This window comes from Kwoniella pini, chromosome 6, assembly GCF_000512605.2.
Source record: "Kwoniella pini CBS 10737 chromosome 6, complete sequence".
In the NCBI taxonomy this organism is placed as follows: domain Eukaryota; kingdom Fungi; phylum Basidiomycota; class Tremellomycetes; order Tremellales; family Cryptococcaceae; genus Kwoniella; species Kwoniella pini.
In genome coordinates, this window is record NC_091721.1 from 365,271 (window position 1) to 382,253 (window position 16,983).

The 16,983-nt window shown below is 40.6% G+C and overlaps 4 protein-coding genes across 4 annotated transcripts; 1 reads left to right on the forward strand and 3 right to left on the reverse strand.

Annotated features, from left to right (window-relative positions):
- Positions 1–165: 165 nt before the first annotated feature.
- Positions 166–1,437, forward strand: I206_104597 (uncharacterized protein; the record flags this gene model as incomplete). The annotated part of the gene is made up of 4 exons (XM_019153896.1): positions 166–178; positions 224–884; positions 965–1,290; positions 1,373–1,437. The coding sequence occupies 4 exons, from the start codon at positions 166–168 to the stop codon at positions 1,435–1,437; spliced, it is 1,065 nt and encodes a 354-aa protein (XP_019012636.1).
- A 263-nt stretch (positions 1,438–1,700) lies between these two features.
- Positions 1,701–4,935, reverse strand: I206_104598 (uncharacterized protein; the record flags this gene model as incomplete). The annotated part of the gene is made up of 6 exons (XM_019153897.1): positions 1,701–3,869; positions 3,927–4,000; positions 4,060–4,254; positions 4,313–4,466; positions 4,524–4,676; positions 4,753–4,935. The coding sequence occupies 6 exons, from the start codon at positions 4,933–4,935 to the stop codon at positions 1,701–1,703; spliced, it is 2,928 nt and encodes a 975-aa protein (XP_019012637.1).
- Positions 4,936–6,181: 1,246 nt separating this feature from the next.
- Positions 6,182–9,959, reverse strand: I206_104599 (uncharacterized protein; the record flags this gene model as incomplete). Its single annotated transcript, XM_070202978.1, has 3 exons — positions 6,182–6,837; positions 6,904–9,284; positions 9,337–9,959. The coding sequence occupies 3 exons, from the start codon at positions 9,957–9,959 to the stop codon at positions 6,182–6,184; spliced, it is 3,660 nt and encodes a 1,219-aa protein (XP_070059079.1).
- A 1,287-nt stretch (positions 9,960–11,246) lies between these two features.
- Positions 11,247–16,723, reverse strand: I206_104600 (uncharacterized protein; the record flags this gene model as incomplete). The annotated part of the gene is made up of 12 exons (XM_019153899.1): positions 11,247–11,381; positions 11,444–11,627; positions 11,707–12,050; positions 12,138–12,346; positions 12,412–12,536; positions 12,612–12,729; positions 12,828–15,721; positions 15,777–15,831; positions 15,893–16,037; positions 16,106–16,155; positions 16,231–16,413; positions 16,504–16,723. The coding sequence occupies 12 exons, from the start codon at positions 16,721–16,723 to the stop codon at positions 11,247–11,249; spliced, it is 4,662 nt and encodes a 1,553-aa protein (XP_019012639.1).
- Between the last annotated feature and the right edge of the window lie 260 nt (positions 16,724–16,983).

A 16,983-nucleotide genomic window follows, 5' to 3' on the forward strand; every position in this document is an offset into this window, starting at 1 on the left:
AATCTACAATCTATGATGACGATATTTCAATCGATACACTATCAGGCTCATTCACTATTTTAACCGGTTGCTTCAAAGTCAGGTCAAAACAAATATATCTTATCGACATTCCATTTTTTCCTCAATTATTATCACAATTACTTATTTGTGCAAAGGATTATCAGAATGACAAGATCTCGTGAGTACTATCAAGCTTAGTGAATCTGCTGACCAATCGCTATAGACGCTAAAAACAATACAACTCAATCAACTTTATCATATTATGAAAGATCATTATTGCGTAAAGATGGTGCAGCAAGAAGATTAGGAAAAGATTCTTTTAAACCTTTAGATTCATGTTATCTTTGTTTATCAAAAGTTAAAAATCCTGTAGCATGTTCTTTAGGACATATATATTGTAAAGAATGTTTTTTATCTGATTTAATAAATCAAAAATCTTTAATAGAATTAAAAAAAAAAGAAATTGAAAAATGGGATGAAATTGAAAAATTAGAAAGAGAACAAGTTAAATTAAAAGCAAGAGAAAGAGTTATAAGTGATTTTGAAAAAAATATGAAATTAAGTGGTTCTAATTCTAATTTTAGTTCTGGATCATTAACAAAACGTATATCAATAAAAGAAGAAGAAGAAGAAGAAGAAAAAGATAAAAATCAAAATAAATTTTTAAATAAATTTGAATTAAATAATGGAGATGTTGAAAAAGTTGCAAAAGAAGCAGAAGAAAAAGCATTAAAATTAATTGAATTTGAACAAATTGAAAATAGGAAAGCTAAATTAGCTGCTTTTTGGTTACCTTCTTTAACTCCTCAAGCTAAACTTGGTCCATTAAAAGATGTTAAATTACAAACTTTATGTCATGTTGGTGATTCACCTCATCCTATATCGTAATTTTTTCATTTCGATCTATAGATGTATTTGAGGGATTTTTTTTGCTGATTCTGTTTTGTTGTTGATGGATGGATAGACGTAAAACCCTTCTTCCTGTTATATTAACTTATCCTCCTTCATCAAATTCAAAACCAATTTGTCCAACATGTACAAAAGAATTATCAAATTCAACAAATAATATACTTTTATCATCTAGACAACCTCTAATATCACAATCGGAATTAATACCGGATGAAGAAGGAAGTAAAAAAAAGAAACAAAAAAAAGATAAAGAAGATCCTTTTGTTTGTGGTCATGTAATTTGTCAAACTTGTTCAGATACAATAGTTAAACCACAAGGAAGATGTTGTGTTTGTGAAGCTAAAATAAATAATGATGGTATAATATTATTAGGTAAAGAAGGTAAATATATTATTTTTTATCTTTTTTTGTTTTCCAAAATTATATCAAGATATATATAGCTAATGCGATATTTTATTTTTAGGAACCGGTTTCGCAGCTGCTGGAGGTGCTGAAGTTAAACGTGAAGGTATAGCTTTCCGTGTTTAACATTGAAAACAATTGTAATTTATGCAAAACTCATGCATTTTATGGCATATTTCAGTATACTGTAGAATCCTGCCAAACTTTTTGATAAACATGTATCACGTCATTAGTCATTGTACCATTCTCTATGTATACATTTAAATATTCACTACAAATTATTAAGAGCAAATTATATGATACAACTTTGCGCTTCTGTTCAATATAGTTTTCCGATAATACGATATAATAATCTTATACAACCAATTGATTAAGAAATTTGAATATTATTATTGTAAATCTTCTATACCTCTATAAGGAGGAACACTTCTAGCTCTCATAGCTCTTCCATATCCTGTACCTAAACTCATTCCTAATCCATCATTATCAGAAGAATCATTATTATTATTACCACCGAAAATAACATCTAATAAACCTCTATTTGATTTTCTACCTTTTACACTTTTATCTCTTTTTCTTTCTTCCTTTGATTTTACATTTACATTTGATGAATTATCATTCTTATCATTTTCATTATTTTCATTTACTTCAACATGTTTAACTATATCCATTGCAAGTTGTTCTCCAGTTTCACTTGAAATAAATGGCAATTGTTTAATATTAATTGAATGAGTTGAATTCCTTGATTTAACTTTTTGTAAGGGCAATATAGAAGATGTTGAAGAAGACAATGAACTTCCCTCTTTTGATCTTTGTCTTCCTCTTTCTTCTTCTACTTCTACTATTTCATCTTCTCTAGGTGGACTGTTGGTTTTCCTCCTGGTGAATCTACTTCTATGCTGCTCGTCCTCTGAAGATTCAGGATCAGGTACAGATTTAGTCAAACTTGGTGCTAAGCTTGGCCTTCGTACAGTCATAGGTGATAACAGAGTCAAATCGGCGGCTATAGGGGTGTTATAAGCTGACGGTTTGACATCGAAAGCGTTTTTAAGTGTGGTATAAGATCGCTGATCGGAAAGATGTATGATAATTTTGCTTTCAGTCATTTGGATGTTTGACTGATTTGTGGCGGTATATTGTTGATGATGGTGGGACGAAGGGAATGTATGTCGCCCACTGGATTGTCTTGATACATTCGAAGTTCGGCTTTGAGCCCTGGATAGAGTTTCCATTGTACCGTTGGCGCCGGGAGGCGAATCAGAATGAGATACCTGTCTGCTTAGAGGAGATAATGGTGCGCAATACGAAGAAGTGCTTGCTATTCTAGTCAAGGGTTGTCTTGCATGTGGGACGGCGGCTTGGGAAGCTGATCTTCTAGTCAACGGCTTGATGGTAGAAGGTCGTGTGACCGACGCTGATCTTGCTGGGAAGGTATGATGAGGATGCGCGTTAGGAATCGAGCCATTCATCCCTGTGGCAGGCTGTAATGTTGATAAGCTATTCGCTTTTCCTTCTTTGCGTGAAGCAAGGGTATCTACCGATCCACTGCGCTTGTCAGTCATAGGTGACATCTGATCATCATGAACGAATTCTAGTCTCATATAGCATCGCAGACTTCTTCCAGGTGACTTGTCTCTAGGTGCAGAGGGTGTCGTAGGCACGGCTGGGGTTTCCGATCGTTTGGCCGGTGGCAGTGATGCGGACCGCTGTGGTGGAGATGCAGGTGAGGATGTGAGTGGAGGTGGCTTTTTGGTGAACGAGAATAAAGAGGGGAACCATCCTATCTGAGGATCGTTTGCTGCAACTTCTGGTTGTTCCTTCTGCGAGTCTTTAGGAATATTAACAACAAGCTGAAATATTGTCCCTTCTTTCTGTGTTGAGGGTCCAGCGGGATTTTCAGGTGCCGAGATGGCGGAAGGAATTTGAGAGTTGGGTAGAAGGTGATACAGGATTCCAGCTGAGCGCAACAGATACTTGATATAGCTTATACATCTCCGCTCACTTTCGCTCATGGGGTTCCTCAGAACGAGCACCTCTTGTTTCCCTTTACCTTTGGTACCAATAGGTTGATGATCATCGAGGTAAATTGGCAAAGTATATTTGATTTCACTCTCGATGAAGCTCGTTGACTTGAATCTTCTACTTTGCTCCTTCTCATCCCAATCGGCTACTCGTTGTTTGATTTTCCCACCTAATTCGTATAAACCGAATTTGTGCATCCTGACTCTTCCATCTATTTCCAAAAAGTCTCTCATAGCCTTTCTGACTCTACTCCATTCCTTCTTCTCCAAATTATAGTCCACGTCTGATGATTCTGAAGTTCGGGAAGGGGGTGGACGCCATGGTGCGTGTGGAGGATACATCTCGTCCAATTCTTGCAGTCGATCCCGCACCCTTTGTCCCATGACGTAAGGGGAAGTATGTTTGGGACCCAAGGGAAATTTCACTTGTAATAGTAAGGACAGAAGGGTCAAAGCGATACACCAGATATCGAGCTCGGGACCGTAGTACGTGACTTCGCCAGGCGGGCGAGCGAGAGCATTAACGATTTCCGGACTCTACGATGTCAATGATACCATCAGTATCAAATTGCCTTGCTATATACTGATACTCACGTGAAAAGCTGGACTACCACAACAAGTGGTCAATTTTGGTTCACTTGCCGAGAACCTCGTTGCTAGACCGAGATCTGATGATAACATCAAGTAAGCAGGCTGCAATCAACGGGCAGTCAGATCGTAGACTTACCTAGAATCAAGATCTCCCCAGTCTCGACATCTATCAGAACATTATCGCCCTTGAGATCCCTGTGGCATACTCTGCCTTTCCCATGAAGCGTATCTCGAATGACTGAGACTAGCTGATCGAGTATGTAGGCCGCTCTTGACGGTTTGAGAGGTAATGGATGTGCAGGAAGGGGAACGTGAGAAGAGGCATATTGCTCTGTAAGCAGAGTGTTATTAGCGTATTCATGTTTTCATTAATGAGCAATATTGCTTACCAATAAGATAGAAATGACCCTTTGTCCTTACCCAGCCTTCTACGCCGATCAAGCATGGATGACTAGGCAATTCCGCTAGGAGAGTTGGTTCTCTTAACAATCGAGCCGAGATTAATGGATGATGCGGGAAAAGGGGAGTATGCTTGAGGGCGTACTATCATTGCAAGGCATAATAAGTTGCTTTTCTTGTGTAAGAAGAATGGCGACTCACGTAGAATCCATCTGCTCCTAGTACTTTATAAACTGTACTGAATTTACCTTTTCCCAATACTCCACCAGAGGCAGCTGGTAAGTATGTGTATTCGGTTATACCATATTTCAATAAGGAATCGGGGTTAGGGTTATTTATAGGATCTTCATGGTGCTAACAGGTGATATAAAACATTAAAATTCAGCAAATATAATTCAGATATAGGTTTATGGCAAATAATCAATCTCACTTTGACAAATTCATCCCATCTGATAAGAGGTAATTCTTTTGAATTAGGTTCAATTTTTCCAAATCTTTCTTTAGATCCTCTACTTCTGGCTTTTCGATTCCTTCCTACAGGTGAAGATGTTCTTGCATTACCATAGACGTATAACGTCCCAGCACCAGGATTTATTATATCCTCTTTAACCATCACACCCTTATTTCGGAGAGGATTACAACAGAAAACAAAAAAGACGAATTACTATATTTTGAGGATTATAATCATGACCGATATGATACCTTCTTTCTTGAGTCGTCAAATATAGTTTTGAAAAGTAAAATAAAAGATCCTTTGATCAAAGGGAATTTGGAGTAAAGCTTTTCATGCATTAAAGAAATCCTTTTGCCTTTTGTTCCCTATCTTTCTATCTATATATACACAATCTAGTTTCAGGCGTTTAAAGGTCGGTTGTTAAAGGATTTTTATACATATGGTATAGGATTTTCAACGAAGCGAGACTTCTGATATAAGGAAATATAGATAACTTTGTTGAAGCGATTTGTTCCGATTACTTGATTGATTTGATCTGATTTGATTCGCTTAAATGATTACTAGTAAATCTTGCGTCAAGCAGGATTTAGATTGCGCAATCTCGATGAGAGTTCTGAGTAATTGATATTTGTTGGCCTCAACGATTAGTTGACAGTGATACTGACATATGATACAGTAAGATATAATACAGAATAGAAGAGAAACAACCATTCAAGATGCTCAAATACAAACGAATTCCTTCATTCCATGTGAAACTTCCCCTTATGCCGGTTTTACCGATTCCAAATAGAATTTCACAAAGATAAGAAAACCCTCCTACGAATTAAGCGGTAATAATAATAACTTGATAGAAGATAACAACAATTAAATATTGTCGTTTAGAAAAGAATATGACGTATACGTACAGTACGTACCTTGGCTTTAGAGAAGTGTTCCTCATTCCCACTGTTTTCCTTTAACCCTGGATAGAAGGATGGTATAGAAGTAAATATGATTGGTGCAAAATCCAAAACTCTAGCCACCATTATTTTTGGTTCAAGGGTAAACATATGTATAGGTTAGGTACCCATAACGAGTAAGGGTAACAAGGATCAAATGATCAAGTACCCCGCAGTAAGGTATCGGCTATCAGAGGAATAACGGATAAATCGATTCAAAGATCATCACAAGTTCTTTAGCGAATAAAACTACCACTTTGACTGTCTTCGTTTAGGGGGCTCATGTATCTTAACATAAACTCGAGCTATTATGAATGAGATAAAGCATGCATATAATCTCAATTTGATCAAACACATAAAACATGTATCACAATATAAAAAAACAAACAAACAAGAGACTAACTATTCTTTCAAGTCAAGTCAAATAACAAAGAAATAATTACTTTTTATCATGAAAACATTATGCCCTAAGTAGACGTATCCATCTTTAACCAACCTTTTTTACCAACCCAACCTCCAGAACCTTTCAAATACCTATGTTGAACTAAAATCTCGGCAGTAGGTCTATCAGACATTTCTAATTCTAAACATCTTTTAACTAAATCAGATGCATCTTCAAGTCTTCCTCCACCATCAGATTCTAAACCTTCTTCTTGATGTCCATACATACACCTTTCATTCAGAACTTGATTCGCTCTTGAATTTTCATCACTCAAACCTTCTAATACTTCATCAGGTAATTCACTAAATGGAGTTTCTCCAACTAATAAAACATATCCAACTACTCCTAATGCCCAAATATCTTGTTCTTTACCTCCATACATTTCTCCTCGGAGTATTTCAGGCGAAGCATAATGAAGTGTCCCGCTGAAAGTATCCCATCTTTTACCTGGCCTCCAATGAGCTGCTGAACCGAAATCAATCAACTGGCATCTTCCTTTTCCATCTAAAATGACATTCTCATCTTTGATATCTCGATGTACAATGCCATTTGCGTGAAGGAATCGAACCGCATCGCATAGTTGACCAAGCAATGATCGGATCTCGAATGGTTCCAAGCCCGTTGGAGAGGATTCCACCCTATCGAAGAGATCTAACCCAGTCCCGAATCGCGGCATCACCACTGTATCGTCTACGTCAGCCGCCAAGCATGTTTTATGACCTACAGAATAGTCTACAAGACACTCACAGTAGTAGAACTCCCTATCCTCGAAGAAGTCCAGCAACTTGCCGATGTTTGGATGACCTCTCTCAGGACTCGTCTTGATCTCAGCAGCAATATATTTCTGCGTGGATACGAAAGAATCCGCCGACTTATCAGAATGAGCTGAAGACCAATTACTCTCGGGCGTTCTGAAACTCGCGCTACTTTGACTTGATGGACTATCAGCTGTCGGCAATGAAGGTGATGCGTCTGGTCGAACTCTGGCCGGGTCCCATGGTAAAGGTTGGTTGGGTTTGTGATATAACAGATGTCTTAGTTGGTCCATAACGTGCAATTCGACCGGAATAGGTCCAAGACTTTTATGTTTCTTCCAACAGTCAGCTAGGATTCTAGCTTTGATGATATACTTTATGATTACTTCCTCGCCCACAGGTTCCCCCTTTGGGCCTTTCACTTTGGCCCTCATGACTAATCCATAGGCTCCTTTTCCAGCTTCCGACAAAATGACATAATCATCAATACCTCTTCCACCTATACCTCCAGCAGTCTCATCCGTGGGCGTAGGACATTCGCTAGGTGCGAGGGTAGATGGGGCGATGGAAATACTTGAATCAAGTCGGGGAAATTGGGGTAAATGAGGTGAGGGTTTCGTCTCCGATAACGCGGGCGATCGGAAAGGAGAGAATGATTGCAAAGACGGATTCCGATCCATTTGAGGTCTACTTTGTGGATGTGAAGGTGGTAAGGCCGTAGAGGGCGGAATCGCGAATGGTTGCACAACCCTACCGGCCACTAGAGATACTCGGTTTGTATCCCTTCGACGCGGCGATCGAGGTGACATAGGTGGAGATGCATCTTTGCCTAAGGATCTCTCTACCGATGGATGCCTTGATCTTGATATTGATTTGGCATAATCCCGTATCGATGCTAGAGTAGCTGGGCCATGTACAGCTTGGCCATTCGGCGGTGTGGGGGTGGTGACGTTATTAGGTGTTTCCGCAGGGGACGTAACGTTGGATGAGGGGCTTTCTAGCGCTGTCGAAGCGGTGACTGGTGAAGCTTGCAATGGAGATGGCTTGAATGTGGCGGAAAGGATATTAGTAGGACCTTTGGGTTTTCCAGGTAGAGATATACTCTTGGCTTGCGCAAAAGTGTTCTCGAATGGGTTCGTAGGTTCCGTTTTACCATTCAAGATAGGGTCGGCTGAAGTCGATCTGACATTTGTGAAGGCCACATCAGTGGGATCGATGCGAACTTCGGATAGGGCGGGCGGTCTTGAACCCAGCCCCAAGCCGGAGCCAATCTCTTGCACACCTCCTCCCCATCCATTACTATCCTCCAAAGGCGGAGATCTCTTATCTGTTTCTAATTCCTCATCCACCATTGAAAGAAGCTTTTCACGTTCCAATTCTCGCTTAGTCTTGGTCCTGGGCAAAGGTGGAGGATCACCTGGTTTCTTGATTACACGTAAACTATCCCGTCTACCTATCGAAGCGAATCTCGCTGGACCGTCCACATCAGGATCAGCCAATATGATGTCATCATCATCGAAAGTTTCGTGACCATGATTTGAGTGCAGCGGTGTGACTGGAGCTGAGCTCGTTGATGACGGTTTAGTTGGTGAATCATCCGCTCCGATATCCACCTTGTCCGTCACAGGCATGATTGGACTAGGAGCAATGATGACAGGGTTGAATACCGGAATAGTCGACCTGGAAGGAGAGAGTGCAAATTCTTGGTTTTCGTCAGCTGGACTGAGCAAAGGTGATCCAGGATCAGGGGTATGTTGCTTCTCTGAACCGAGGTATTCCGCCGACACCGAAGTATGCAACGTAGGGCGTCCGTGGCCGCTCCGTTGAGGTGACAGGGAAGAGTTGCGTTCTGGTCGAAGTAACATACTTGATGATATTGATCTTCTACGTACACTTCCACTATCATTAGGACTTTCGCTGTCGATCCATCCTTTACTTTCGTCTTCCGAACTAGATCCGCTGAGAGAAGGTTCCATTTCGAGGTTCGTGTTGTTGCTCTTATGAAGCTCTTGCCATTCTGGCGTTGTTTGTAAATCTCTCCATTCTTGCGTTGTGGGTGTAAAGACCATATTCGCGCTGTGATGATGCTCTAGCATGGAATTCTCGGGACTGGTGCCGGTATGGTGAAAAGTTGGAGGAAGGTGAGTCTGAAGGAAATGCTGATTTGGTGAAAGAGATGCTGAGATACCTGAATTGGAGGGTGGGCCTGGACCATTGGCAGGTAAAGTCAGATTCCGACGAAGATATATGGGGGAAGTGCTGGGTGAGGTTATCGATCTGGAACGGGGTTGAGGGGAACGTTCAGGTGAATTGGCTATTGAAGCATTTCCAGATGGAGGACGAGAAGAATGTAGTCGATGATAATATCGCGCACTATATGGGCTCAATTGAGCGATATGTCAAGAACACGAAAAGCAATACGTACGAATTATCCCAAAAAGAATCTTCTCCTCCTTCATCCGCACCAGCTTTTTTACTACCTTCACTAACGTGTCTTTTCCAACTATCTCTATCAGTTGATCTGAAGCGCCGCCTTGGATTGGTCTCGTTGATATCTTCCCCTTCCTCAATTTCCATTTGCTCCATTTCTTCCATACCATCGTCATACGTATCTTCAATTTCGTCATTCAGACTCGTAAATCCGCCAAAAGAAGCTAAATCACCGTGACTTTTACTTCCTCCTGGATTTACACTGAGTTTGACGTTTGATCCATTTGAGGTTGCTCTCACTCTTGACATTAAAACACCCGATCTATGTCGTCGAGGATTAGGAGGTGGAGGAATCGCTCGATGTTGAGATGGACCTGCATGAGCAGAAGAGTGATCAAATTCATCTTGATCATTCTGAGATGTCGATCGCCGTAAAGGTGAAGTTGGGGTGGGATAATTTGCAGCTGGACTTGACACTTTCTCAGAGTTTGGTTGGGGTGGTTTAGGTGGAGATTGAGGAGGTGAATCAAATAAGTTGAAAGAGGTGATTGATTTTTCATTCAAAGCTGAATCAAGTGTTGATATACCTTCATCAACTCCAAGAGCAATGATAGGCATTTTGATTCAGCTATGTCGAGCAATCAATCTATCAATCTGTCCCAGATCTCAATCGTATGAAAAGGTTTCTATCTCCTTGAAAAAGTGAAATCGGTGGCGATGGAAGTTTTAGGTATTGCAAGTCGACATTGACCTAGGTTATGATCGAGTTTGTCGTGATCTTTCGTCAAATGATATTTCTGAAGGTGGAAATACACGATAAAATTAGTGGATGATCTCGAAGCAATTCTCGTATATATCCGAGAGGTGTGTTTGGTGTATATATCACGTTGTTACAATGAAAGATATTATTTAAACAAGGGTAAAAGAGTAGTATTGTTTTTAATTTTGTGTATTGTTGATGTTGATCTTAACCCTAAAACCCAATTGAATAGGTAACTGATTTTAATCGGACCGAAGAAAGGTTGAAAACGTGTGTACAAGGTTAAAAGAAAAACAATCAAAATCCAAAACAGCAAATACAAGTTATTTAAACAGTAAGATAGATAGAACACGTACAAAAGAAATATAGGTGTTGAGGAGCAATAAATAAAAGGTGTAAAATGATATTTGTTAAACAAAAGGAATGATAAGATGAAGGAAAGATGGCTTCAAAGGATTTTATCGATATAACCGATTGATTGATTTTCAGACAAGATCGTAACTCACCTATGTAATCTAAAGAATTACTCTTTTCTGCCGCTCTTTCACAATTCCTATATGAATTTGTAACTCCCGTATAGACAAATGATGAATGATTAATGATGATGCTATTCTGGCAGATAGATGTTTTAAATATAGTACTCTACAAGCGGGAGTGAATTTAATCCTCTTGGTGGAGTTGGAAAGTAGGTTCAAATCGTCAATTGATGAACTTAAATCAATTAAAGCCGTAGAAAACGGTTGATTTAGCGGACAACGCCGATCAATTAATTTTTTATAAGGTTGTTACTCGTAATACGATTCTAAGTTGAATTTAATTACTAATAATTCGTAATTGTACAATAGGGTTTATTTCAATTTCAACTGATTTTACATGTATCATCTAGCCTTGGAAGCCAAACAATTCTCTTATGTTTTGAACACGTTTCTTGGCTTTTTCTTGGTGTTACAGATAAGGTAACACAGGAGTTCAAGCAATGAATGATCGTATGCTCGAGACTATACATGCGTATGCTTTGTTTCATATCAAATTACAAAAAATCGTCTCTTTCAGTACTTCAATTCATCTACTTATAAAGCTATTGGTAATGCGTTTCCCCTTTTCCTTCCTTCTTTCCGTGATCGATAATTAAGTTTGATGACTAATCAGGTGAACGCACTTGCGCTCGCATTCCCATTCATTTGTTCCCAGGTCGTTACCGCTGTTCTCGGGGTAGGACATTTATATAATTTAACTGTTCCAGAAGCATCAAATCCTCCAGCAGCAATAATCATTTCAACCTATACCAATTCAAACATAAGCAAACTTCAAATAAATTATCCTTTGAGAAACTATCACTTACAGGATGAAATACTAATGAAGATGCACTAGGCATAAATCCATTTATTCTATGACTATTTATTGGATTATTATAAGTTGGAGATAAAGGTATATTGATTTTAGCTAATCTTATGGGATGTATAGGATCGTTGAATCCTGTAATCTCTAATTCCTGTTTAGTAGAATGTGAAGTTAAAGCTGTTGTCCTATAATACCCAATCAAACCAAATCATATCAACATATAACCTTCACATATATTCAATTGTGAATGTAACTCCTACTCACCTAGCTAAAACTGACGCTCCAGTATGTACAGCTAATGCCATTAAACCTTCATCCCTTCTTGGAATAGTATAAAGTGGTTCATCAGGTCTTCTAACATCCCAAACTCTGACTTCACCATCCATTGAACCAGTAACAAGTTCTCTCATACTACCTCTCTGTAAATGCACACTTTGTATCCAAATTTTATGTTGTCTCCATGTTCTCAATACAACTTCGCCTGCATCTTCAGCACGTTTATCGAATAAACGAACTACACCGTCTCCAAATCCAGCAACAAAGACATTGCCTTCAGGTTCATCAGAAGAAATAGCAGTAAGATTCGCACCAGCTTGAGTGGCTATATCCTATTTACATTACCATAACATCTTAGCTCTTTGCTCGCAACGTCGAGCAGAACACAAATCAGGACAATGATTTAGAGTGTGACATACCCTTAAATGCCTCTCGACAGTAGCATCCCATAATCTGACAACTTTCATATCACCTCCGACGAGTAAATGACCCTTCTGTTGTTCCCAGGCGGTCAAAACTCCACTACTGTGTCCAACAGGGTGTATTTCAGATACTGCCCTGAAAGTAGATGCCAAGGCAGTTTCGTTGGGTGTTTCGTAATCTCGGAATACACGTATACTTCCTTCGGCTGCGCCATTACAGAAAGGTATCAGCCGTCAGACCAAGAGTTAGCACCACTTTGGGTCAACTCACTCGAAGCCGTAAGCATCAGACTACTAGCCATCTCATTGATGAAGTGTACCGAGGATATACTGCTTCCGGGTATATTCTGATTACTGAACTTGTTGAGTCGTCTTTTGGTCTGCCAATCCCAGATACTGATTCGTCGCAAACATCGTTATCATCAACACTCATACTGAGAATGGGTTTCTTTAGCGCCAGTAGCTACTTACCAGACATTATCTGCATCATCCGTGACGGCTAAAACAGGATCATAAGAGTGGAAAGCAAGTTGTAGTGGCCAAGAATCATTATGTAAGGTTCCAGCATCAACATTCCAGACATGCGTAGCTATGAGGTTCCCATTGAAGAGGCAATCAGCATAATGATTTTTAACCGGATACTAATAGTCTCGGACCATTATCAAAGAAACAATGATCAAAACTCACCAGCATAACCTTCAGCAGATCTACTATCTTCAACCATTTTTTCATTTCTTAGATGTTTCCAAGCTTGTTGATTATAGACTGTACTACCAGGTTCATCACCATCAGGAGCTTTCATTTGAGGTTCTCTGAAATATTCCATTGCCCAATCGAAAAAACCAGATTTCAAAGGTAAAACATCATCTTTGACTTCTTTTGCTACCATACCTAAACCTAAATCATTATTTCTTGCTAGTCCATTATTTCCAAATTTACCATCTAAATCAGTATTAACTTCTGTTGATTTACTTCTTCTAAAAGATAATCTTTCCATGTCTTCTTTTGTTAATGCTTCTAAAACTTCTGATGCTTTAACATTTACAGCGTTCAGTCCACTTAAAGCTGATAACCCTGATTGAGATAAATTTGCTGTCCCATAAGCAGATTTCGATCTTGCTAATCCTTGATTATTACTACCTCCGGTTGGACCAGATCTTATACTTCCATTCGAATGACCAAGTTCGTTAGAATCAGGTAATATACGTTCATGACTCCCATCTGGATAAGGTGACTTGTATCCACTTCCACCTGAATCCGGCGTTATAGGCTGAGTAATCTTAGTAAATTCCGCATCAATTTTATTAGTAGAGCTGTTCGAGTCAGGTGATTCTGAAGGGACTAATCCAGTCATAGTTGCTAAACTTCTCAAAGCATTGGCTACACTACTATTCCTTTTCAACGTACTGGGACCTGATCCGGAATTGGAAGTTGTTGAAGCGTTGGTATTACTCCTTTGCATGGTTGGTGAATTCAGTTGTCCAGATCCATTGACTTTCCCTCCTTCTGAAAAAGCGGTTGATACTTGCCTGCTTAGCGTTTGAGGTCGTTTGGAAGCCGAAGATTGAGCATGCTTTTTCAACAGATCGCGAATCGCACTGCCTTTAACCCTTGTGAATGCCGAGTCAACAAGTAAGGCGATGACATAGTCTACCACTGTAGATGCCATCAGAGCCACTTCCGTATGCGGGTCCACTGAAAGATCAAGGAGCGTTTCGAAGAGTACTTTGAACGAGCTCAGCAAGGTGAGATTATGTTGATGTTCTTCGGGACTTTTCTCTTCATTTGACGTCCATTCTTGCAATGCCTCGCTAACTATATCCTGTCCTGCATTCTTGCCAATAGATCCGTTACTTTGGTTAGACGATTCAGCTTTCGCAAGGGCTGCTTCTTGTTCGTAATATACCCAAGCGGCAGCGACTAGCCAACCTCTCCATTCCCTAACAACACAACTAATCACAACCACTAGTTCTTTCCTGACCATCGGCGAAGCATCTTCTTTGACTGACATCATACAAGCAAAGGCTAATCCAGCTTCAATCTCCAGTTGTTGAATATCGCTCAATCCCAATTGAGCTCCTGTCCCCCCACCTCCTTTAGCTCCTTCTGAGCCAATTGGTGCACTGGACGCGCCCAATAAGGTTCCAAAGGCGTAAAGGGCTGCGGCGCGGACCTCAACAGCTGTGGACCGTAAAGCAGAGAGAAGTTCGTTTTGTCGTTGAGATTGCATGAAGAGGGCTTTCGCATCGTCGTAGTCGGCCCATAGTTGAGCTATACAAAGGAGACACCAAGTTTTCAAAAGCCAATCGTCTTCTCCTAATCGAGCTACACAAGAATCAAATACTTGAACTCCCAAACAAGCAGTTTGTCCAGGTTTGAAGTTCCGACATAAGATCGATAAAATGAAAGCTGACATCGCTCGGTGCTCATTAGCATTCGGTATCACTAATGCTCCTGCTTGAGGATAAGGCGCTAATATCTGGGTGAAATATGTGAACCCTGAATCTCGAAGTAGATCCACTTGACAAGTTTTATCTATTGCTAATATTCGAGCCCATATATATATCAAAACAGGCTTGAGCTCGACAGCCGGCGAAGCGAGTAATTTTTGGACATATGGGAATATACCGATTGATAAGGACAAATGTACTGCCCAAGGCCCAAGATCGACGAACCGCGATATCAATATTAACGCTCGTAGTCTGTGAGATTGAGAGAGGAGAACTTGAAGAACTATGGGGAGTTGTTCCGGTGGTGATCGAGGGATAGTTACACCTTTCTTGGGTCGAGGTGCCAGTCGATTCGGGACAGCACCACCATGTTGCAGCCAGACCTCGAACGCTTGCAGGTGTTGAGCAAAGAATGTAGATGGTCGATATACACTAAGAGGTGGGATATTGGATTGTCCAGCCTCTCGAGCAGCTTCGAGGTCTAAAAGTTCTGGTAATTGGGCCAAACAGGCGTCCACAGCTAAATCCCACGAATGCCATAACGGATGATTATGAGCTGAAGGTATTTCCGGTATTGAGGTTGGTGTACAATGATAAGCTGACATTATTCTCTGAGCTAACAAGAAATTCCTGAACAACCCAGCAACTAGCAGATCTTGTCTGAATAACCGATTAAAAACATCTCGAGGGAATGATAGCCACGCGATGGTATCCGTTACAGCAGTGAAAATCCAACTAAGCTCTCCTAGTGGGGTCCGACGATCTTTCAAATCCCCGGGTATACGCATGACCATGTCGACAGTTATCCTTGATCTGGGATCATTTGGGTCTAATCCACCATTCCGCCGAAGGGGATCTTGCAGGACGAAATGCCTTAAAGCGGTTTCTATCGGTGATGTCAAACAACATGTGAAAAGATCTGCTGGAAGATCGGGAGACATGGGTAGTATTTGATTGGCTTGACATGCCGCGAGATGTAAAGCTTCAGAATAAGGTGATCCAGGAAGACCGTCCGAATGTCCAGCTTGTGCTTGAGCTGCTCGAGCTTCAGTATCTCTCCTTTCCGCTGATTTGGCAAAGTTGTTCAAGATATTCCCCGCTCCCGAGCATTCCCAAACATATATACAAGGTCTGCAAGAAATTGTTAGCACTGGTGAGCGCTAGGAAGACTACTTTGGTAGCTCACGATCCAAGCCATTCTTGCAGATCATACAAGCTGACCGGTATATACTGCGTATAATCTATGCACAACGCGTCAGCTCTCCTGCTTCCAGCTAGAGACACAGCACGCAGCTGACTGACTCTTATTGAACACCCAGATCTCTCCCGAGGGTGTAGGTTTAGGTACACCGTGACCGTTATAGTAGAATACGACTCGCTCATCCTTAGCAGATCTACGCATGTTAACGCATTGTTTCTTTGTCTCTTCTATAGAAGGATCAAGGAACTGAGTGCAATCGTGATATCAGCTTACCATCACGTATTCGTAGGCTGGATAGTCGCAGGAGTACTCACGGGTTTGTATTTGACCTTAGGATTTAACGTTTCGAATTGCTGATGTAAGTCTGCAGTATCATTGTGACATCAGTGCGCAGCTATTTACAACGCATGGCTTGGAAAACACTTAGAGAGGAACTCACTTCTACCAATAGCTTCTATAGCCTTATTCGATGGGAGTTGGGTAGGATCTATCCAACATTCGGTTTTGGCACAAGGGTTAGTTTTCACTATATCCGGAGGATCCACTCCAATGTTCAAGCAGATAAAAAGCCCAGCCGTAACCGTCTTTAACTTTGATCGAAGCCTCCAAGGTGTCTTAGTAGCTACGGCGGCGAAGGTCCTTATAAGCTCGAAACATATACGGACAGATCTGCTTTGCTTCATGTCAAACGACAGGAAGAGGGTTTACTCACACGACTCTTCATCTTCTTCTTTACCTTTGCCTTTCCCTCTATGCCTTATAGCAGCCCAATACTGCAAAGCAGCACTCATTTCAATATGTTCTTCTTCAACTTCATCTAAGAATCCTTCATGAGGTTCGTATGCTTCAGGCGGAAAGGCGGGATAAGCTGAATGAGGTTGAGAAGTGGAACCTTCATCTCGAGCATAAGGAAGTGAAGGTGGTTCTGCCATAATTATATTGTTCCTTTTCAATTCTCCTAGGTTGGTCAGTGCTATGGTATACAGCTCATCTCAAAACCTCTAGAAGTCGAATATCACAATGATTATTCGAGTAATTTCATTATCTATATCTATCTATCTTGTGCTATATGTTATGGGATTGCGCATAAACGAACCAGCTCCTTGCCGGAGCTAATTCAACTGTTCGTTATCTGTTACCTCCATTTTATTCACTCTGTACTTGAGCGTGCCTTAATGTTACCCCGCTTCAC